Raw genomic sequence first — 22,659 nt, 5'->3', positions numbered from 1 at the left:
ACCACGGATCCCTGCTTTTTTGCTTAATAAAAGCTTCACAATTTGTAACCACGTGGTGAAGTATGTCATGTCTGTCTCCCCACCAGTACGGATGCTCCAGGAAGACAGGAAGGGGACAGACCCTGCTAGATGCTTACCCAATTTCTAGTCTCCTTTTCTTTGAGAGCCTGACTTTGTTTGGGGCAACTGGGTACCCAGCTAAATCACTATATCCCCCAGGCTCCCCTTCAGCTAGAGGCATAAGGTCCCGGCTTCTGAGATGAGAAGGGGTACCTGATGGTGCTCAATAAATGCATGTTGAATACAGGACTGTTCAGCCAGCTCTGGGCATGCGGTCAGTACTCAGGAAATGTGTGCCATCTGCACGGGCCCGAGAAGCAAAGACCCCCACAGCTGCCCTTGTCTTGGAAATATTTTTATTGGTTCTGAGAGAACAGGGCTGTGGCGAGCTGGGACGGGCACAGAGCTAAGGAGGGCGGCGAGAGGCTTTGCCCTGGGGCGGACATGCTGTGCGGGGGGGCTGCTGGCAGGCTCCCTGGCCCACCCCACCGGCAGCGGCTGGGTCCATGGCACTTGGCGCCCGGCGTGACCTCTGCTGGCTTGGCACTGTGGCCTCCTCGTCGGCGGGCGCCCCCCTTTCCAGTTGCAGGAGTTGTGAGTCTTTCACAGTGCGGAGGGGAGGGGGGTCCAGGGTGGGCACCTCCCTGGGGTGCAGGCAGGCCCCTTCCGCCAGTCCATCCTGGGCTCTCGGCGGCTACGGCGGGGTGAGGCGCGCTCTGGCTCCTCTTCTCCCGCCCGGGGGGGAGCTTGGCAGTCCTGGAGGGGCCCTCACGGCCTCAGCGGGACATCATCCGGACAAACTCTGGGAGGGCACAGGACAGGACCGGGTGGGGAGAAAGGAGCCGTCAGGCCCAGCTCAGGACACAGCCTCCAAGTCTCCCTCGGATCTGAGCGCCCCCCCTCCATTGACATAGCTCCTACCTCGGGGCTGGTCCCCTACGGCCCTCCGGTCTCTCCCAGTCCATCTTGCGCACAGCAGCTGGGCCCCAGGATGGGGGCTTTCTCATCTGCATACCTGACCCCTCTGAAACCTCCCAGGCTCCCCACTGGATAACGTCCAATATCCTGATGTGACCTCCAGGCCCTCCCAGCTGTGGCCCCAGCTGACGCGGCTCTCACAAGCTCACCCCCAATCCATTACCCTCCAACCACACACGGATCTCCCTGTCGGTGCAGCTGGCACACTCACTCTCCCTCCACCTCTCAGCTTGCCTGCACTCGTCCCCTCTCTCTTCTTTTTCTTTTAACTAGACTTGATTTTTTTTTTTTTTACAGCAGTTTTAGGTTCACGGCAACATTAAGCAGAAAGTACAGAGTTCCCATATGCACCCTGCCTTCCCAGCCTACGGCCTCCCCTACTATCGACATCCGGCACCAGAGTGGGACATTTGTTCTAATCGATGAACCCACGCTGACACAGCATTAGCACCCAGAGGCCACAGTAACATTCAAGTTCAGGCTTCGTGCCGCACATTCTGTGGGTTGGGGCGAATGTATAATGACGTGTATCCACTATTACAGTGTCATACAGAACGGTTTCACTGCCTTGAAAATCCTCTGTGCTCCACCTATTCATACCTCCCCCACCGCACAACCCTTAGCAACCACTGATCTTTTCACCGTCTCCATAGTTTTATCTTTTCAAGAATGTCATACAGTTGGAATCACACACTACGTAGCCTTTTCAGATTGACTTCTCTCACTTAGCGATACGCACTTAAGATTTCTCCGTGTCTTTTCACGGCTTGATGGCTCATTTATTTTTAGTGTGAATAATATGCCATTGTCACCCTTTATCCACTCACCAACCGAAGGGCATCTTGGTTGCTTCCAGGTTTGGGCAATTATGAATAACGCTGCTATAAACATCTGTGTGCAGGTTTCTGTGTGGACGTAAGTTTCAATTCATTTGGGTAAATACCCTTTCCTTCTGCTTCACCTGGTGGCTCCTACTCATCTCTTAGAGCTCTATTTATTTATAGCCTCCTCCAGGAAACCTTCCCTGATCCCCCCTCCAGCTTGGCAAGATGCCTCGCCCCTGTACTCCACAGCTCACTGTATTTCCCCCAAAACAGCAGGGACTACAGCGTTGGCATCTGTCTTCCTTGCTGGTCTTGGGCTCTCAAGGCAGATCTCAACACACAGTAGGTATACATACTATGTATGCAATACATACGAGCAGAATGGATGGGGGATGCTGGGCTTGCAGGGAAGGGCTGCCATCTGTGAGGGGGCACTACCGGGACACGGACAACCTGAAATTTTCAGATCTGGTGGCAGCAAAGCCTTCTTTCCATATAGCCACACTCTCCTCAAACTTGAGTCTAACTGCTCCCCAGAAAAGGCCTTCCAACTTTTGTGTTCTGGACACACGCACGTCCTGGTACATGTTTATCTTGTCTCTCTGCTCAGAAGGCAAGTTCCCGGAGCACAGAGTGAACGTTTTACTGTATTTTTGCCCTAGATCCCATAGCTGTCTTGAGCAGTATCTTGCAGGGTTACATATGTTGAGATCCCAGGCCTGGTTTATGATCCAGCTCCGCGTCTTAACAGTCTGGCAATTTCAAGCGAGTCCTATGACTTCTCTGAGCTTCAATTTCCTCATATGTAACACGAGGCCACAATAGTGGCAATCCAGATAGTTGTTGTGAAAATAAAATGGGATAATGTAGGTAAGTGTACTTGGTGCGGTGACTGGTACATAATACATGTACAATAAATGGTAGCTAGTATAATGATTCCTGATTCCTTTAAAAAAAAAAAAAAAGAAACAAAAGCTTTTACTGAGCATTAGCTGTGTGCCAGGTACTGAATTATGAGGAAATACAGAGATAAAGAAAATGGTGTTCTTCTCAAAAAGTTCAGTCAAGCAGAGGTACACCTAGCACGTGGTGGGGGGCAGTGTGAAGGATGAGGGTGAGCCTGAGGTGCTGCGAAAGCCCAGAAAAGAGGGATTCAGCCTGAGGAACCAGATATACACACAGACATAAACATATACATATGTATGAATAAATGATTGTATGGATAATTTTTTAGAGATGGATGAATGGATAGACACATGGACACATGAAGAGATGGATGGAACAGATGGAGAGATAGATTTGGCAAGATGGACCAACGGATGGTTGGGTGAAGGGATGAATGGGAAGGTGGATTACAGGGGTGCATAGATGGAGGGGTACAAGAATGGAAGGGTAGGGGCATGGAAAGATGGAGTCATGATGGATACACAGTTGGAAGTCTCCACGTATGGCCACTACTGCCTTGGTTTCTCTCCCACGTTCAAACCCCACCTACCTTCAAAGTCTACTCGTCCATCCCCGTTGAGGTCCACATCTCGGATAATTTCCTCTATGTCTCGGTGTCCCACCTGATGGCCCAGGAGTTTCCTCATGGCCTCCCGCAACTCACTGGTGCTTATCTCTCCATCACCATTGGTGTCAAACTAGAGAGGGCAGGGAGGAGAAAGGGGTAGCTACAACGTGGGGGGCCCAAGACCGGGCCCCTTCTCTAGCATCATTGCCCACCCCCCCCTTACCCCGAGACTCTTCTCTGTCCAAGCTCCTTCCCTTGGCCTGTGATCCGGGGCTCTAGTTTCTCTTTTCAAGTAACTGTCCTGGGGTTGGAATTCTAACAACACCCTGCCCGTGCCTGTCCAGTGGTCGTCAGTTACCTCTCGGAAAGCATCTCGAAGTTCCTTCACTCCAATCATATCTGCTGTTTCCGCCAGGAGTTTAGGTCCCATTAGCTCTACGAAGTCATCGAAATCTACATGGCCACCCACTGGAGACAGAGGAAAGGGCTAGGTCATCCATCCAACCACTCCCCACCTCTAACTAAGCAAAGGAAGGCACTGTGAACCCCTCCTTGACTGGTCCAGTGCTGGGTCCAGGGTACAACCAAAGGCCAAATGAGGGCACACAGGTGACCATGGACAGGTGGCTTATCAAAGAATGGCTCAGGGGAGTGGCCAGGGTTAGATGGAGGGAACCAGTCGGGAGGTGGATAGAGAGAAAGATACGGGCAAAAGACACACTGGGTCAGAGACAGGCAAAGAATGTCAGAGACGGAGACAGAGAGACAGAGACAGAGCAGAAAGGCAGAGAGAGAAACAGAAGTTATGAGAGCCTGGCCCACCTGCCCCAAGCCTTACTCTTGTTGTGCAAATGGAAGCTCAAGTTCAACAAGATCCCCCAGCAGGTAGGAGTGGTGGAGAACCAACACCCACCCCACCCCCTGCTCACAGCAGCTTTCAGCCAGTGACTGCTGAAACACCCCCATTGGAGGGATGAGGGCTCTAACTTCAAGGTGGGCTTGCTACACTGACTCCCTGAGCTGCCTAGCAGAATGAGACTCTGGCCACTCATGGTGCTGGGTGGCTCGAGAGTTCACCCTTTGTGGCTCCTTCTCTTTGTGGTCTCATTTGCCTACTCCCTGCTGATGCTTCCCTTCACCTTCCAAATAAACTGCTTGCACTCCAATCCTTGTTTCGGGGCCTGCTTCTGGGAGAGCCCCAAAACTAAGACAGAGAATAACACAGTAATGAGAACTTCCTTCTGTTCAACAATCACCGTGTGCCACGTACAGCGTTGTTTTTGCAGACAGTCTCTCAATGACTTCCTGTGCTCCTCTCATTGTACAGTTTACAGGTGAGGAAAAGGAGGCTCAGAGAGGGTAAGTAGTTTGCCCCAAGTCACAGAGCTGGAAAGAGCTGGGCCCAGAACTTAAGCCCAGGGCCTGTGTGACTGCAGAGGACTTGGAGGGCGGGGACGGGAAGGGAAGAGGGTGCCCAGAGGAGGGACTCACGGTTCATGTTGATCTGCTGAGAAAGTTCAATAAGTTCCATCTCGGTGGGCATGTAGCCCATGGTACGCATGCAGTTGCCCAGGTCCCGGCAGTTGATGTAGCCATCCTTGTCCTTGTCAAATTCTCTGAAGGCCTCTCGGAGCTCTGAGGAACAGAATAAAAGTGGGCATGGCTGGGGGTGGGATCCACAGAGCCTCTGATCAGAGGCAGCCCGGGTGCCCACTGGCCCGGAGAGCCAGACCCTGGAGCTGCCAGGACGGCGCTCCTCTGACAGCTGACTCCACAGAGGATACCCAGCCCCGTACCAGGCCTTGTTCCCAGGAAGCCAACGTGTCTCTGCCTCTCTTCCCACCAATCTCCCTTCCCTCAACTGCCTGGAGAGCTGAGCAACCCTTTCCCCTAAGGGGCTGCGTCTTACCTTCAATCTCCTCTGGCCGCAGTGATCTGTCCTGAAACAAAAGAAAGTGTCCTATTAGCAGCTGCGAGCGACCTAGAAGTTACAAAATGCCCAACCTGGAGGCCATCCAAGGGACAGCAAGCACCGAGTGGGACGCATGCCTGGACCACGTCTTCAAGGGAAAAAGCTGCAGCCCCACATCTCCCATAGACACGGGAGATGCCCAGGGACCCCAGAGCCCCATCCAGCCTGGGCAGAGAACCTCTGTGTCCCCATTCCAGACACAAGGATGTGTCAGGGAACAGAGCTGGTCTGGAGGCAAAAACCTGTAAATAAAGCAGGGTGGGCGGGAGGTCACAACAGTGTGGAAATCTGCAAGGCGATGGGAGGAGGGAGGGGCTGGAAGGACAGAAAGCAGGGACTAGACAGGGAGGAAGAGGAGGAGGAGGAGGAGCCAAGGGTGTGGAGGTAGACTTCAGGCTGTGCCCTGCTGCTTGGGCATGGCCCACCTTCTCCAGTTTGACCCCCTTCCTACACCTGGCCCTGTCACGGGACACAGCATAGGACCCTGGGGGCCGCCAGTGCCAGTGGCTGCTGCCAGGGTCCAAAGCACACATCTCCAGCTTCAAGCAGTGCCCAGATCTCCTTGGGGAGTCAAGGAAACCCTGGGTCTAGGCATCTGAACAGATGGCGGCGAGGTCTCCCAAGAGCAGGCCCAGAGGACGCATGGGGTAAGCTCTGGCTGGTGAGGTGCCAGTCACCCTAGGCCTTCCCAGGAGGCAGACAGACTGGCACGAAATTGATGCCCCACTGGACCTGTTCAATCAGCTCCAAAACTGGCGCACTGGGCCCACCCTCCCTGTCACAGCTCTCCGTCCTTGGGCAGGAGGAACGTGGGGCAGGGCGTGCCCCCCTGAGGAAGCACATACCAGGTGTGGGCACGCCTATCGTGAACACAGACACGCAGGTGGGCCACAGTGAGCGTGAGGCATCTCAGCTGTGCACACAGGCTGTTCCAGCCCACACGGTCAGGGCAGGCCCACCCACTGTAAACTGGCCCTGGGTCAAGGGACCCCAACTCCGGAAAATCTGAGAATCTTCTAGAAAGGGGCTGCTGAGCAACCCCTTATGAGACAACCAGGTGCACAGGACCCTGTGCTCAGGAGTGGCTAAATGTGGCAGGACAGTGTTGAGAGTGTACATGAGCCGGGGCTGAGCAGGCTGCAAGCTATCCAGCCCTCAGGTAGTATTTCTAGCTGAGGGCAGGATTCACTGAAGGTATGCGTGTCTCTGCAAGACGACTGTCGGGACTTCCACCGTAAAAGCCTGTCACGGTGCATTGTCGTCACTCTCTTCCTAATCAGACTTGGATCTTGGGTGGCCGAAAAGGATGATTTTTGCCATGCCCTGTACCCCCGGTAAGTGAAGTGAGCGAGTAGGTGAGTGTATGTGTGTCCATATGCATGCAGAGGACACTGGCTAGGATAAGTCACTTCGACATGAGTCCTTTCCCCGCCCCCCCTTCAAGCCTCAAGCAGGCTCCCACTTTTCCAGGACCCAGTTCTGCAGGACTGGAGGGGAATAGGGTACTGCTGACCCCCAGGGCAGCCCCCTCTGCTTCGTGCACAGCCAGAGCCAGGAGCAGGAAGGCCAGGTACCCCTCTCCAGGTGCCTGTGGTGGTGCTGGTCTGGCTGAGTCCTGGGAGCTGGCCCCTGGATCACACACTCTGCTGTGTGAAGCGGGGCCAGGGATGCCCACCGAGGTGACAGGGAAACCATGAGCACCATCCCCAGGGGTGAGATGGGAATACAGCACACAAATACCCCTTTCTCCCCAGCTTATGTGGTCTGGGAGAAGATCTTGGCCTCTAGCGTCGGACAAACTCAAGTGCAAAGCCCAGATCTGCAACTTGCTAGCTGTGGGGCCTTGGGTAGGTCACTTCAGCTCTCTGAGCCATAGTCTCATCAATAAAATGGGTTGATACTGGTACCCACCTAATAAGACCTTTGTGAGCATCCCGTGAGACAAGATATATAAAGTGCTTAGGGGGCGTCTGGGTGGCTCAGTCTGTTAAACATCCGACTCTTGATTTTGGCTCAGGTCATGATCTCACAGTTCATGGGTTCAAGCCCCATGTCAGGCTCTGCACTGACAGCACAGAGCATGCTTGGGATTCTCTGCCTCCCTCTCTCTCTGCCCTTCCCCTGCTCACAGTCTCTGTCTCAAAAATAAATAAACTTAAAAAAAATAAAGTGTTTAGCGTGTGGCATTCAATAAATGGAACCTTCATACATTCGTATTGGTGACATTATTATTATCACCCTCTCCCGGTGACAGCTCGGATACCTAAAGGAGGTTGCCCCATATAGTAGCCGCGTGTGGCTATCGGAATTGGAATTGGAACCAAATAGAATTAACAATTCGGTTCCCCAGTTGCACTAGCCACATTTCAAAAGCTCAATGGCCACGTGTGGCTGGTGGCTACTATATTGGACAGCATCAATTATAGAATATTTCCACTATTGTAGGAAGTACTGGACATTGTATTCAGGAGGGTTGTTAAGAGTACAGGAAACCCTTGAGTCAGACTCCCAAAGTTCGAACCCTACCTCTGCCTCCCACTAGCTGTCATCTCGAGTTACCTCCTTGACTCAGTTTCCTCATCTGCCAAATGGGGATGATCATAGTACTTACCTCTCAGGGTTGCTCTGAGACTTAATTGAAGAGATGCACCAAAGCACTTAGCACAGTGCCTTGCACATAGCAAGTGCTCAAAAATAACACACAAAAAAAACAAAAAACAAAAAACAAGCAAACAAACAAAAAACATGAGCTGCTGTTATTACTTCTTGCTGGTGGATGTAGACTCACCAGTGCTTTGCAGCCATGGGTGGGAAACTTTGGGGGTCAGATTCCCAAGTTGAGGGTTTGGGGTACATCCATTAGGGGACACGGGTTGCTGCTGCGTACTGGGCCCCTCTTCTTCCCAGCACCTCGTTATGCCCTTGAAGGCAAGTCGAGTGAGGCTCCACTGGGGCCAACTTACGTACAGGCTGCCTGTTCTCAGCGAAGCCCTTGCGCAGGAAAATGCAGGCAGGGCCCAGCAGGTTGTGCATGACCGCGCAGTTCTGGGCCAGCATCAGGAGCGGTCCTGGGAGCTCGCCGCTGGCCGCCAGCCCCTCCTCGCTCGTCTGCACCACTGTGTAGCTGCTCTTCTCCTCCTGGCGCATCTTCAGCCAGCACCAAGCAAATACAAAAGAGAGGCAAGGGCGTCACCTCCCTGCCCAACCGGCCCTCCTGGCCTCAGCCTGGCTGCTGGTCCTAGAAGGGGCTCTCCTCAAGAGGAGACCCTGGAGAGTCAGAGAGTAGGGTTCGGAGAGCTCTCGGGATGCACGGGAGGCAGGAGTGAAACTGGTTCAAGAAATGGAGTCTCTGATCCTTGCCTGAAACGGATGCTCCGGGGAGAGCTGGGTGTGACACCCGTCGTGTGGAACACGGGCACACATGTGTTCACAACACACACACATGCACAAAATCACACACTCGCATGCATGCAGAAGATTAGAAAGAGAAGGAGGCAGAGGGAGGCTTCTGTTCCAGCCAATGGGAAGTGCTCGCTCAGAGACTAATGAATACGGTCCTTGCCCAAGATGTTCCCAAACTGACTTTTGTCCCTGCCTTCAACAGACCCCACTGGAAGGCAGTGACGACAATCAGACCTGGGAACACACAGAGCAGGCTCGGGTAGGCTGCCGGACTGGCAGGTGCAAACACATGAGCCTAGCCGACATAACCAAGAGGGGGGACTGTCCTCTCCGAAGGACAGTGCTACTTAACTCAGCCCAAGGTTTCCAGACCTTCAGCTGGGCCAAGCAAAGCCCATCCGAGGGTCAGAGTCTACCCGGTTTGCTGCCTCAAGACTAGACGCTCTCTGCCCCCAGCAGCTCTCCTTCTTCCCCCTCCTGTCTCTGGCTCCCTGCCTGGCCCAGCCTGCCCGGCCTCTAGAGGCTGAGGCAGGGGCCCTCTCTCTGCTTACCGAATATAGCTGTGCTTTCAGGCCCTGGCCCTCCTCTCCTCCTCCCTGACAGTTCCCATGCAGCTATAAAAAGTCAGCACCCCCCACAGACGGTCCCCTTAGGACAACAGCAGCATCCAGACACAACATTCTAGTCCACCCTGGCCTCCCCAGGATGCCCAAGGCCCCCCAGGATCCAGGCCAGGGCACTCTGCCTTCAGTCCTGAGCTTGGATGAGCTTGGACTTAGAGGCAACCCTTTCAAGGAGAAACAGAGCAGCTGAAACTTGAAGGGCCGTCTTTGCCCAAGAACCCCAGAGCTGCCCACCCTACCCTCTGTCCTACTGTACCCCACTTGCTGCCAGGTTCCTCCAGCTCACAGAAGATCATGCCCAGGAGAAGATCCTGTGATGTAGCGGGCGGCCTGTCCTCCCAGGCTGAGAACCTGAACAGTCTCTCCCAGCTTACATCATCTCCCCTCTCCTCCAGTGCATCTTCTCCCCAAAGCCCCGCGCTCTGGGGCTCCAGACTAGACTCCCTTCCAACCTCCTAAGCCTCTCCCAGGCCTAGAGAGGCAGGAGCAGTATCCTGGTTCCTCAGAGGGGAGGCAGCAATTCATGCTCAGGGCAAGGCCCAAGTTCAGTGAATGCAATAGGTTTGGGTCTCTGCTTGTCTCAGAACTTCAGAGAGGTCAGGCAGACCGAGGGCCATTCTGGTTTAATGTCTGAAAGAGTTCAGGGCCTCAGCCATACTCTCACAGGATCCCAGGACCCAGGCTAGAGCAAGGGCAAATCCAGAGAGACCTTCCCAACTGGGAGGCTGGCTCAGAGGAATGTTGGCAGTAGACAGCGGCTCGACCCCATGAAACAGGCTCCCGAGATGTGTGCAGAGAATCCGCCTTTTCGTTTCTGGCTGAGTCTCGTACACTTGGCTCAGAGTGAGCACAAGCCAGGAAGGAGGAGGCAGCACAGCGGAGGCACAGAGCTCAGAGAAGAGATTTAGTACCCTGGCTCTGGACTCCAACAGTCTCGGGGACAAATTCTGGCCCCGCCCCTTGCTTGCTATGTGACCTTGGGCAAGTGACTGCACCTCTCTGTGCTCTGGGTTCCTTCTCAGTCTGGCGGGGATACACGCGGCCCCTCGCAGGATTCTCGTGAGAAATAAATGAGCTATTGCACAGTGCCTGGAGCACTGTAAGAGCCAAATGCATGGAGTTGCCATGGGGATGACAATGACGATGATAAGGACAACGGCGATGATGGAGATGCAACATAAGAGGTGCCGGGAGCCAGAAGGCATTTACTTCTGGCTCCAGAGGAAGTGGGAGAATATTTGCCAATCAGGAAAGAACGGAGAAGGATGGAGAAGAATGTGTTCCCACGAAGAAGGGACCCGCGGTGGCTGGGGAATTTCCACTGCGTCTCTTGATCATAATACTGCCTGGCACCAAGTCGCCCCGGGAGGCTGCTGTTCTCCCCCCGGCCAGTGATGGCACCTGACAGCCTGGTCCTGCCCCACACGGAGCCCGGAGCAGGCCGCCTCTCCCCATTACGCACCCCCCGGCTACCACGCTCAGGAAGCCAAGTGGGCAGCGGCTTGACAATGTCCCCTGGCACCGAGGGGACATCTCCCCGAGAGGAGCATGGCAACAGGAGGGGTCAGCCTGCCTCATGACCTTACAGCTTTCTAACAACACGAGCTGGCTAAGAGAAGGCAGGTCAAAGCTTCCTCTCACTTGGAAGGTATTCAAGCAGCGGGGGAGTAAGTGAGCAAGCGCTTGGCGAGGTGAAGGAAGGAATGGCTGCAGTGAGTGGGAATCCGGACGACCTGGAAGGTCAGGTGCGGGGATCTACGAATAACATTTCTGACAGCAGGAGAGAGACGCAGCCTCTCACAGAGGCAAAAATAAAAAGAAAATACCAGCTATGGATTCACACAGACCAACGTTTCCAAAATCTCCACTCCGCTTCCACTCGGCTGTGTGACCTTAGGAACGCTCTAAAGCCCAGCTCCTTGCTCTATAAAAGAGCCAAGAGAACTACCTGGTGGAAAAGAGCAAACGAGATCACAGAGGCTGGGTGTGTTGTGGCTTTTCAGAAGAAAGCAACTGCTGTTATTACAAAAAGAAAAATGAAATTGAATGCAAGAAGTTTTATTGTCTTTTACCTTATTCCGTGGACTCAAAACCTCTCCTATTTTCTTTTTATCCTCCATCCCCATCCTAAGAAAACCCAGAGTGGAAACATTAGGATCATGATGATAATAATACTAATTACCATTTATTGAGGACTCGGTTCTGGGCAGTGTGCACAGCACTTTTATTTGCTTCTGACAATCACCTTGGGAGGCAAATATTAGTATTTCCACTTGATGGACAAGGGAATTGAGGTCCAGAGAGGTCAAGTAACTTGCCCAAAGTCACATGGCTGGAAAGAACAGATTTGAGAAGTCTGGCTCTTAAACACTCTGCTGTGTACAGGGAGAAGAGGGGAGGTAGAACAGAGGGATAGATCTTGTTCTTAAGTTCACCTCTTTAAGCTTTGGACAGAACCCGGGGCGGGGGGGGGAGGCTTTCAGCCTGTGGTCCTCTAGACTAATTCAGGTCAGTTTCTGCTTCTCTGCAACTGCGTGGAGGCCAAATCCTCTCCTAAGATGACAGCTGATGGGGCTGTGTGCACAGAAGAAACAGTCAACCCTCGAAAGGATCCAAGGAACAGTGGAGATGAGAGGGAATTTGGTGTGAGCAGCTTAGCTAAATGAGGAAGATGATGAGCAAAAAGGCTCAAAATTTCCTAAATGAAGAGACTATCAAACTGACCCAGGAGGTAGTATGGGGTTAGGGACAGAGATGCTATTAGTTAACCTGAGACCTTCGGTAAGTCACTTTACCTGAGTGGCAATCAAGTTCCTTATCTGGAAAATGAAAGAACTGGAAGAAAACATCCCTATCATTCCTCCTTCCTTTAAATAATATCCATGAGTTTCTTCTATGGCTTAGCTACAGAGGGCTAGAAATACAAGCAGAGCCCATTTAAAGCAAAACCCTATAGATGTAAGCCCAGCTTTGCATGAAAAATGTCTTGGAGGTGGTGATTTGCTTTCCAAAAGGAATTCTTGCAAAAGGATATCATCCTGGTAGATAAGCAATAAATCCACTACACAAAGCGACTTACAGACACCTTTGCTCAACATCCCGTTTCTCAGTGGAAACAATCCGGGGCTCTGAACCAGCTGGTCCTAGTTGAGATTCTCTAACCTGATTCAAGAATTATTGAGGGTGGCAGGGGATACCCCAGTAGCAATGCGATTGACTTCAAAACCCACAATTCTGAAGGTTTAGAGACCACCAGAGAGAGGGCCAGATGCTCTCAAAGAGAGGAATGAGTCCCTGGTCCTACGGCTGGGAAGGAACCTCAGCAGCAACAGAGGCAAAGCCCAGCTCAACCCTCTTCTGATCCTACCAGCCCCAGGAAGGTCCGGTCACTCACATGCTGTGGATCTGTGCTTTTTATTTTGTAGCCCAGGAACTCTTCGGTTTCTTTCCTAAATCTTGTGCTAATTCCCAAAACAGCCCCCCATGCATCTGTTAAGTCCCAACTTCAGCGCAGAGCCTGAGACACAGAAAACTGGGATCGGAGGGAATCTAGAGATTGAGGCAGGGAAACAGCTCTAGATAGAACCCACGGAAAGGGTAGCAAGCTTCAGATGCCCACCCCCTCCGTCCCAACTCTGGCACAGATGGCAAGATGCCCCCTCCCCTGCCCCAGATCTTGGGAACTCCAGAAACATACCTTCCTTGAGAGATTTCTCAGTGGAGACTTGACACAGTTGCCCATCCTAAGCTGAGGCAGCCCCTCTCAGGATCCCCGGGTCCATGAAGGAGACTCCTGGGGACTAAGAGACCTTAGTCCCTGTCACAGCCAACCCCAGCCTCCATCTGCCTGCGCGGTTCTTCCTCCTGGACCGTTCTGAGCCCTCTCTCCTGCGCGCGTGCTCTCTTACTCGTCTGCCTGCTCTCTGATTTTTTTTTTTTTTTTTTTTTTTTTTTTTTTTTTTTTGTGGATTGTATATATGTTTGTGTGTGTGGGTTTAACTTTCTGGGCACTTTCTTAAGGACACGAAGGCAGGAGGGGAGAGGGCAGGGCACAGAGAAAATCGCCTGGAGAGCTGATGGCAGAGGGCAGCAAGCTGGGGAAAGCTGCCGGATCATCTACATCAGATTAGAGCTCAGTCCTCTCTCCGGTTCATTTCCCTTCCCTCAGCCCCTCCTCTCCTGCTGCCAAATCTGCAGGGAGATTGCTTCAGGGAGGGGGGCCCAGAATGGCAGCTGCAGCTGGGAATTAGGCCAGCAGACCCAGAAGGGGAAGCAGGCTAGTTTGGGCTACCAAAGCCAGGGTGCCTCCCAGCTCCCAGCCTTGTGCTTGCTTGCATACACACACACACACACACACACACACACACACACACACACAAGAACTCAGGGACAGACACACATCCTAATTGCCCCCTGGCAATCACAGCTGGATTGAGAGCAGGCAGTTCCAGTTGAAGGCCTGGAAGATCCTGTGACATCCCCATCACGCTCCATTTTTCACACTTGCCTCGTTACCAAAAGGGGATGAGGCTCCGGGGCTGGAAGCTGAGCCAACAGCAGTGATCAGGTCCTTCGCTCCCTTTGCTATGTCAGGTCTCTCCGACCCAAGGGAAACCAAGAGACCACCGGGAGGGCGGGGGGCATGATGGAGGCAGTGCCGGTAGAAGTGTGATCCAGGGCTGTGACCCCTCTAACCATCCTCCGCCTAATCCTGAGTGAAGATCTGTCACGGGCTTCCTCTGGGTGCAAAGCTGAGAGGCTGCCCTTGTCAGAGTGGTCTTCGAGGTCCCACGACTGGAACTTTTTTAGGTGAGTGGCTCTTCCTCGTCCCTCTGGGTTCCAGGTTTGATGTGAACTCATCTCAAGCCTCAGATGTTACATTCAAGACCTACAGGCGGAGCCCGATGACCCAAGAGAGGAGGCGTCCCTGTTTCCCCCCTGCAGCCAGCTTTTCCCAGCAGGGGGCACCAGAGGCAGGTTGGGAAGGCGAACTCTTTCTCGGCCCCGGTGCAAAAACCCTTTCACGGGTCGCTGAAAGAGTTTTCAGTCCAGGGAGGCTGCTTTCCCAGGGATTTTTTTGTCCAGCTTGAGTGGCTGGTCAGAAGCCCCATTAGGGGAGTGGGTGGGGCGCAGCCCAGAAGGTGCCACAGGCTCGCTCCCAGGGAGCCGGGGGAGGAAGTCCCTGGATAGCTCCTGACGTCTGCGCTGCTGCTGACGATGGAACGGTTTAATCAGGGGAGTTACTCAGCAGCCTTGTTTGGGCCAAACCTCCAGAGGGGGGGTACAGAGAAGGAGGGGCAGCCCCTGAGGACAGAGGGAGGAGACCGGGGAGGCGTTGACTCCCAAAGGGCAGGAAAAACACCGGGGAGATGAAACAGATGAGTGAGCAGCTAACATAAGTGTCTTCTCCAAAGACGTGTTCCTCCAGAAGAGAGCACAAAGCAGCCCCTCTGCGGGGCAGGGGGGTCAGGGTCACGAGACTCAGGTGCATGAGAAGGGTCTGCCAGCTTCTGACTTCTCACATTCCAGAGCTTCTGTTTCCTTGCCTGGAAAAATGGGGTTTCCCCTTATCTTGCTTCTAAAGCAGATGTGGGCAAGTACCCGGCGCATGGTAGATACTCAGAGAGTAATTATTAAAATGGAAGGAGGAAGTAACATTTGTCCAGTGTTTGTGTGCCAGTCACTGTGCCTGGCTCTGGGAATGCTGTGGGGAGAACAAGATAAACACGGTCCCTGCTTTCAGGGAGCTTACGCTCTAGCAGGCAGGCGAGAGCTATTAAAGAGCTAGGAAGGCACTTATTTAATTACATTTCAGGTAAATGCTATGAAGGGGAAACACAAAACCTCCGAGAATGTGAGACAGAGGAATCCGACTTAGTCTGGGGGTTTCGGAAAGACTTGGAGGTCAAACCTAGAACACCAACCATCTGCAGACTCTTGAAAAGCTGGGGCTCACCAGGGACCCCAGAGGGAAGTTGGGTTAGGTTTCAGGTACAGACCCAGTTCATATTAACTACCTGGGCAGATACACGGAAAGGCAGCCACAGCATCAAGCAGAGATTCTCAATGCTAGCTGAAGCTGAGAATCTCTGGGGAGCCTCCCCAGATATTCTGGTTTAATAGGTGTAGGTAAGCTCCAGACATTGGTGGTGTTTAGTGCTCCAGGTAAATGTAATCTGCAGCCAGTGTTGAAGACCACTGACACGGATGCTAAGAGCTTGGAAAGCAGAGGCCGGCTGACCTGGTTCAAATCTTGCCCTTCTGCCTAGCAAACTCTATGACCTTGAAAACTTGTGAATCTCTTTGAACCTCAGTTTCTTTATAAAATGGGTACACTAATAACCCTTCCCTCTTGGGCTGTTGTGAGCAGTTAATGAGATAATACACACACAAAGGGCTTGGCACAGTGCCAGGCACCTAGAAGGTGCCCCTTCCCCTGCCCAGGATTGATCTTAAAGGGCCAGCTGTGCGCTCCCTTCCCCCATACTCAGCAAAACACCCACTCAGTCAGATCTGGTGACTTCTGCCCCCTGCAGGCCAGCCCAGAGCACAGCCCCCATTTGTCAACCTTGGAATATGCCTGTCCTTGGAAACAGGAGACGGGAAATGGCAAAAACAGGCCCCTATGGAAAAAGTCATGCATTTTGAAGAAATCCCATCCTTCTTCAGGGAGAAGGATGCTGCTAGCTTGAGGCTTAAGGCAGCAAGGGATTCAGGGATTCTAACTCAGAGCTTGCTTAAGCTATTTTGGGCTGGACAGGTCAGGTTATGGTGGTCCTGAGTGACCATAGGTTAACTGGTGATCTAGAGGGAGCAGGTGGTTTGACCTTTAGGAGAAATTTTTTAAAAGGATCGGGGCACCCGGGTGGGTCAGTCGGTTGAGCGTCCACCTTCAGCTCAGGTCATGATCTCACAGCTCCTGAGTTGGAGCCCGCATCGCATCGGGCTCTGTGCTGACAGCCCTGAGCCTGGAGCCTGCTTTGGATTCTGTGTCTCCCTCTCCCTCTCTCTCTCTCTCTCTCTCTCTCTCTCTCTCTCTCTGCTCCCTCCCCGACTCTCTCTGTCTCTCTCTGTCTCTCAAAAATAGATAAAAACATTAAAAAAAAATAAAAGGATCGAACAGTGGGGGCTTCTCTAAGGAGCATATCATGTGGCCCCACCTTCCCATCCCTCTTCACTGGGACAGCAGCCCCTGGGCCTCCAGAAGCCTACACTTTGAGTTCTGGAATGAAATAATAGGATCAGAGGGATGAGAAGGATAAACCCTTTGCTGATTATTCCTGATTAGGAGGGAGGCTGGCCTCTAGCCCTGATCAGTTCTATCACCAGCATTTGAGCTTGGATGACAGCCCGGTGTGAACACACTCAGGGAAAGCTGGGTCATAACCTAAGAGGTGCTTTGTGGATGTTTCTGACAAATAGGAAACACACTTATGTGACTCCCCACCGAACTGGCATGGAGCAGCACAGGCAGGTTCTTCAGAGATCACAGCCCTGCCATTTACTTACTGTGTGACCTTTGGACAAGCCACTCCCCTCTCTCGAGCCTGTTTCCTCATCTCTAAAATGGGGGTGGGGGGAGTGGGGGGGATAATGCCAACCTTCACAGACTGCTGTGAAGATAAGATCATGAGAAGATACTTTGACAAATGTTTAGTGAGCTCCTGACGGAGGTCTCAGGCCACTCTTGTTGCTTCCCCAAAACAGCTAAAGGCCAAAGTGGATGTCCTGGAGGACTGTATAGGATTGATATTAACCCCAAGATGACCTCCTCTTTCATTTTCCCCAGGCCCCCGATGAAAGGCAAGAGGGTATCCCAGCCCTCCGAGAGAGCAGTAGGGAGAGACTGGGCAGGGCAGGAATAAACAAAATACACAGCCCTCATCCTAGGAACACAGACCTAGTACGATTGAATCTATTAGGACCCAAGCTTCCATATAGTCTCCCTCCCTCATCTGAACTATAGGAACTAAGAAACCTCTGCAGACCAGAGGCTAGAGATACTGGTCATTTGCTCATTAGATATGGTGATCATGTTATGTGCAAAGCAGTTTGGGAATTGGGCTAATCTAGTCAAATCAGAAGAGATGTCTCTATGGGTAGAAAAAGGGAAAAGATGGAACAGAGCTGTGGGTTTTATACACAGTTGTCTCCTCTACAAGGGGTGTTTCTTCCTCAGCTTAGACTAAGGAGCAGAAAAAAACCCAAACCAAAACAAAAAAAACCAAAAATGTTCTTAAAATAGTTTTACAAAACCCAATGCCAAGAGTTGCCCCAAATCATGCCTATTCTGAGTTCATGTCTCATGCCGCATCTCTCTAGGCAGCTGGGTAGCATGTCCTCAGCTGGCCACAAAGAGGGTACTTGGGAAGGTCTCTTGTCATTCAGCTCATTTAATGGCCTTTCTTGCCCTGCTCAGAGACAGCTTTCAAAGTATCTTACACAGGCCCACATTCAGATAGTTACTCTATTAACAATAACATTAATGAAGGCTGCCCTTTTTTCCCAGCACCTACTCAAGCCAGGCATTTTGACATCCTTAATCTTGTGTGACCCTCATTAATAGCTCTGCAAGGTAGTTTTTGTCAGTCTCATTTCTGGAGGAAGAAACCCAGACCAGAGGGAGAGAATAACAGACCCAAGGTCACAGCAATGGGAAGTGACCGACTTGGGACTAGAATTTGCAACTCTTCTTTCTCCCACACCACCATTCCCTGGCTTCACCTCAAAACCACATCATCTCCTTGCAGGCAGTCAGGCAGCTCTAGGAGGTCACTGAAAGCATCCTGATTCCTGTTCCCTCTAATGTAGGAGTCTAGCTTGGTCCTTTCAGTGTCACTTTGAGCCCTGGCTCTCCCTGACTCTATTGCAAATGGAAAGAAGAAGGTCCGGGACAGCACTTAGCAGTTAATCAACAATAGCAATAATAACTAATATCGACAGTGCCCTTGCTCTGAACCATGCACTCGGCCAAGATCTGTACACATCTATCTCCATGTTCCATTTAACTCCCCCAAAATCCAGTGAAGTACTATGATTTCCCCAGTTTTGCAGGTAAAGAAACAGAGGCTTTAACAAGGTTACACAATTTGCTTAAGGTTAAAAAAAATAACAGAACTTGGGAGACGTGAGAAATAGACCTCCCCACGACTATGTTTTGCCCTAAACAGATTCTATCAGAATGTTTTTGTATTCAGAATCCCATTTCCCTTCTCTTGGTCCTGGCCCTGTCTCTAAGGACAGAAATCTCAAAGCAAAGAGAAGCAAAGAAGACTGGAGACCCTGACACAAAAGTCCCAGGCTAGGTTCCGTTGTTATTGCTGTTGTTGTTCAAGCAGATGTCTGAGAGCTGTCAGCAGGAAGCCCACACTGAATGTGCTGAGCTTTAGAGAAAAAGTCTGCAGCTCCAGAGGCAAGAGCTCCCACATGGAGGTCGTAAATATTTGATGGGACCTTCCAGCCCTTCCTGACTCAGGTGACCCTGGTGACATTTCAGAACACCGGGCTGGAGACTATTAATGACTAAGAACGTAGAAGGAGGATGGAAAGCAGGCAGCTGAAATGCTCTGAGCTCCCAAAGGGCCCATGAAGGCAAATTCTGGAAGACTGGAAAAAGAAAAGACTCTTTTTCTAGGAACGAAGGCATAGTGCTAGCAAAACAGCCAGAAAATGTGTGCTTCCGGGCCCGTGACCTACCCCCTCCACACTGCTAGATGGTGAGCTCCCAAACAGCCAGCACCGCAGCTATCTTGTCCGCTGTTGGCTCCCTGGTCCCAGCAAATGCTGGGGCAAAGTAGATGTCCCCAAATATCAGATAAATGTTTGAATAGATGTCACTGACTCCACAGCCCAGACCCACTCCACCTCAACATGTCGCTGCACTAACTCTCAAAGCCCTGCATCCAAATCTCTACTCTGGAGAACTGCTTCCAGCTAACTCGGCTAACGAGGGCTCCCCACAGGAACAAAGCCACACACGGCTGCCCTATCACACCACACAGCAGCCCCGCGCAACCCGAATCCACGTGCAGCTGCCTTCATGTCAGACCTCCGCCGGCATCAGCCACCACGGAGTAGTGTTTTGAAAAGGAATGTGCAGATCTGAAGCAGAACACACACGGCCTCCGTGGAATTCGGATCCAGCATGGCAAGCCAGGAGCTTGAAACGGCTTCTCTACACTACATCCTAGCACAGAAACACTCAGGGCCCCTCTTCCTCCAGACACCACGCAAACTCTCCCATCAGACCTCTGCATTACACCCCTCCTCGGCTGCCGCAGAACTGCCTCAACGCTGTGCCAGTGAGTTTGAATTAATTATGGACTCAGCACTAGAGGAAACCCTGGCTTTGCGCAGGAGTTCACAGTTCCCTTCTGAGAACCTCGCTCCCCAGCAGCACATCCCAAACTGTAGACCTAGATTAGGGAACGGATGCTCAGCTGCCAATGACCCTTGACAGAAAGGCCTAGAGGAAACCAGAGTAGCCACTGGTGACCCCCTGGTGACCTTCCTGACCCTAGAATGCACATCAACTCAGGCCAGGGTGTTATTCCACGTTCTACAACTTGACAGCTGCCCACCCGCCATCCTAGTGACATCCCTGGAGTGACAACTTCTTAAATCTCCCCAAAGTTCCGATGTGAGCCATAGCTCTGTGTAGCCCCTCTATGCCCACCCAGACCCTTCTCTTTTCTCATATTTTTCAGTCTCCATCTAGCTCTCCAAACTTTTCCCAGGTCTCTGGGGCCACGACAGCTCATGACTAGTGTCTTCCATCCCCAAGCAAGGCTGTGTGTCCCCGCGGTAGCCATTCTTGATTCCCAGACTCCAAACCCTTTGCTCCCTTGGGTGGCTCACTGGCAGTCTTGGCTGGAGACCGGAGTTGGCGCCACCTGCTCGGAGCGCCCCTCCGGACCCCTGCAAAAATCTCCAGACGGTTTGTGGCGGTCGTTCCCTTGCAGGACTGGCCTATTCTGGCAGGTGGAGGGCGGCGAGGCGCTGGTGCCTCGCCCAGAAGAGGCCCGGAGCGTGGACAGCGCACAGGGTGCTGAATCAGGCACGGGGGAGGCGGAGTGCCGGCCAGGGCGCAGGGCTGCGGAAGGACTACGGGGAGCGTGACTGGGGGGCCGCGGGCAGCGGGAGGAGGGCTGTGGGCGCGCGCAGCCGCGGCAGGGTCCCGAGCGCCTTTCCCGGGAGCGCGGACGGGAGGCGCGGCCCTTACCTGGCCGAAGGCGGAGCTGAGCATGGGGCGCAGCTGGTGGAGGAACGGGTCTGCCTCGGACGCGGCGGCTGGAGCTGAGTCCCCGCGACCCGGGGCTCGCAGCGAGCCCCGGAGGCCGAGCGCCGGGGACAGCCCCCGTTCCTCCCCATCCCGCCCGCGGGCCGGCGGCAGCGGCGACGGCGGCGAAGGTCGGGACGCCGCGGTCGGCAGCGCCTCCCGGGGCCTGCAGTGCGCCTGGGGGAGCCCGCGCCTGCTCCCCCGCGCGCCCTCCTCTCGCGGCGCCGGCCGGCACAGGGGCCTCCGCGAACTGGGGTCCCCGGACGGCGGCGGCGTGCCCGGGCCGGTGCCGGGCAGCCGGCGGCCGGGCAGCCCTGGCTCCCGGGCAGGGCCGTGGCGGGGAACCCGGCTGCCCCCGCTGGCCGCCGCCGCCTTCAGCAGCGATGTCTTGGACTCGCTTTTGGCGATGTGCGAGCTCATCGCGGCGGGGCCCGCGCTCGCATGGCCCGGCGGGGGCGGCGCGGTGCGGCGCGGCGCGGGGCCCCCGGCGGGCAGAGAGCGGGGCGCCCGGCGGGAGCCAAGCCCGAGGACGCGCTGGAGGCGGGCGCCGTCCCCCGGCCGCTTAAATGCGGCCCCGTCGCCGCCGCCCATGTGACAGCGCAGCCTCTACGCCCGGAGCCCCGAGCTTCCCGGCGGCTGGCGGTGCGGATCTGGGGGGGCTGCCGGCTGTCCCCGAAGAGCCCACCCCCGGCTCCTCGGCGGCCCAGGTACCGCCGCGCCCCGCCCCTTTCCCCGCCCCGCGCTCGAGGAGCCCCGCTTCCGGGCGGCCTCTGGCGGCGGAGGGGGCACTGCGGCGCGGAGCCGGGAGCGCTAGGGAAGGGGTTCGGCGAATGGCCCCAAAGATGCCCAGACCTTGGTAGGCGGCAGTGCCTCTTAACGCGCCCGGAGGCTCCCACAGTGACCCGGAACCGCTGGAACTTCCAGAAATGCAGGCGGGGTGCACTCCCCAGGGGGTACAACTTTGGAAACGAGGAGAGAGAGGTGCCATGAACTGGAGACCCAAGAAGGGTGAAGGCACTCCAGGACAGCACTGTGTAAACAGACACGGGAGCCAGAATGGCGTGGAAGGACACCGCTGGAAGGAGCATCTATGGGGCGCTTCATCCACTCCAGTACCACGGAGTGTGACCAGGATGACCCTGGTAAATCAGCCAGAGAGTTTTCAGTTGTCAAAGCAGAAGAGAAGCCAGGTGGCATCAGTGTAACCTGGACTTTGCAGGGCCTGGTGATGATGAAATCTCAGGTAGGAGCCATTTGCTACCCCTCCAGCTGTTGCCCCCCTCCCCCCTGCCTTCGTGTCTTTCCAGATGTTAGAGAAATTCCTGCTCTTGGTGGGCAGCCAGGGAGTCACAAAGGCCTGGTTTGAATCTCAGATCCCAGCTCTGCCACTTACCATCTGGGTAACTTGGACAAGTGTCATCAACCTCTTGGACCTTGTTTGGGTTTTTTTGTTTGTTTTTTTTTTCCCCCTCTCTCTCTTCTCTAAAATGCAGGTAAATGATCATAACCAACTCCTCGGTAACATCCAATGATGCCATGCACATAAAAGGCCTGGCCGAGGGCTTAGAATAGGGCCCACGTGCAGTTAACCTAGTTCCCTTCCCTCTACACCTTATGAAGCCCCATCTCCCACTCTTGTTTAGTAATGGGATACTGGAGATTTGAAGGGAAGGGGTGGGATGGGAACCTCCCAGGATCTCCCTGTTCTGGTCTCTGGCCCTGATGCCATCCATGCATGAGAATTGGGCACATCTGATCACTGCTTAGCCTCAAGAGAAGGATAGATGGACAGACTACCAATATGTTACACTTCACTCATGCCAAGGGTTCACCCTACTCTGCACTGCCTGCTTCTTTGACATACCCATGTGCAAGGAATTAAGAAAAAAACAAACAGAATGGGCAGGAAAAAGTAACAGCCAGAGGCCAAAGTGAACAAGGAAAGTGTGGCAAATTGTTCCCCAGCTCACCTATGAGGGACTGAATTGGCATATCAAAGCCACTCAGGT

General features: G+C 53.6%; 1 protein-coding gene across 2 annotated transcripts; it reads right to left on the bottom strand.

Moving 5' to 3' along the window:
- Positions 1-399: 399 nt before the first annotated feature.
- Positions 400-21,372, bottom strand: CABP1 (calcium binding protein 1). 2 transcript variants are annotated; one of them, XM_060612457.2, is made up of 7 exons: positions 20,576-21,372; positions 8,315-8,479; positions 5,285-5,315; positions 4,867-5,010; positions 3,734-3,843; positions 3,358-3,505; positions 400-862 (listed from the first exon to the last, which is right to left on the bottom strand). In XM_060612457.2, exons 1-7 carry the CDS (start codon positions 21,239-21,241, stop codon positions 837-839), a joined length of 1,290 nt encoding a protein of 429 aa, XP_060468440.1. In that variant the 5' UTR covers positions 21,242-21,372; the 3' UTR covers positions 400-836. The 2 variants fall into 2 exon arrangements, with proteins under 2 accessions (XP_060468440.1, XP_060468441.1); XM_060612458.3 differs by lacking the exon at positions 8,315-8,479 and having other exon boundaries at positions 20,594-21,367.
- Positions 21,373-22,659: the final 1,287 nt, after the last annotated feature.

Source organism: Panthera onca, chromosome D3 (assembly GCF_046562875.1).
Source record: "Panthera onca isolate mPanOnc1 chromosome D3, mPanOnc1 haplotype 2, whole genome shotgun sequence".
In the NCBI taxonomy this organism is placed as follows: domain Eukaryota; kingdom Metazoa; phylum Chordata; class Mammalia; order Carnivora; family Felidae; genus Panthera; species Panthera onca.
This window is presented reverse-complemented; position numbering and strand designations above follow the sequence as displayed.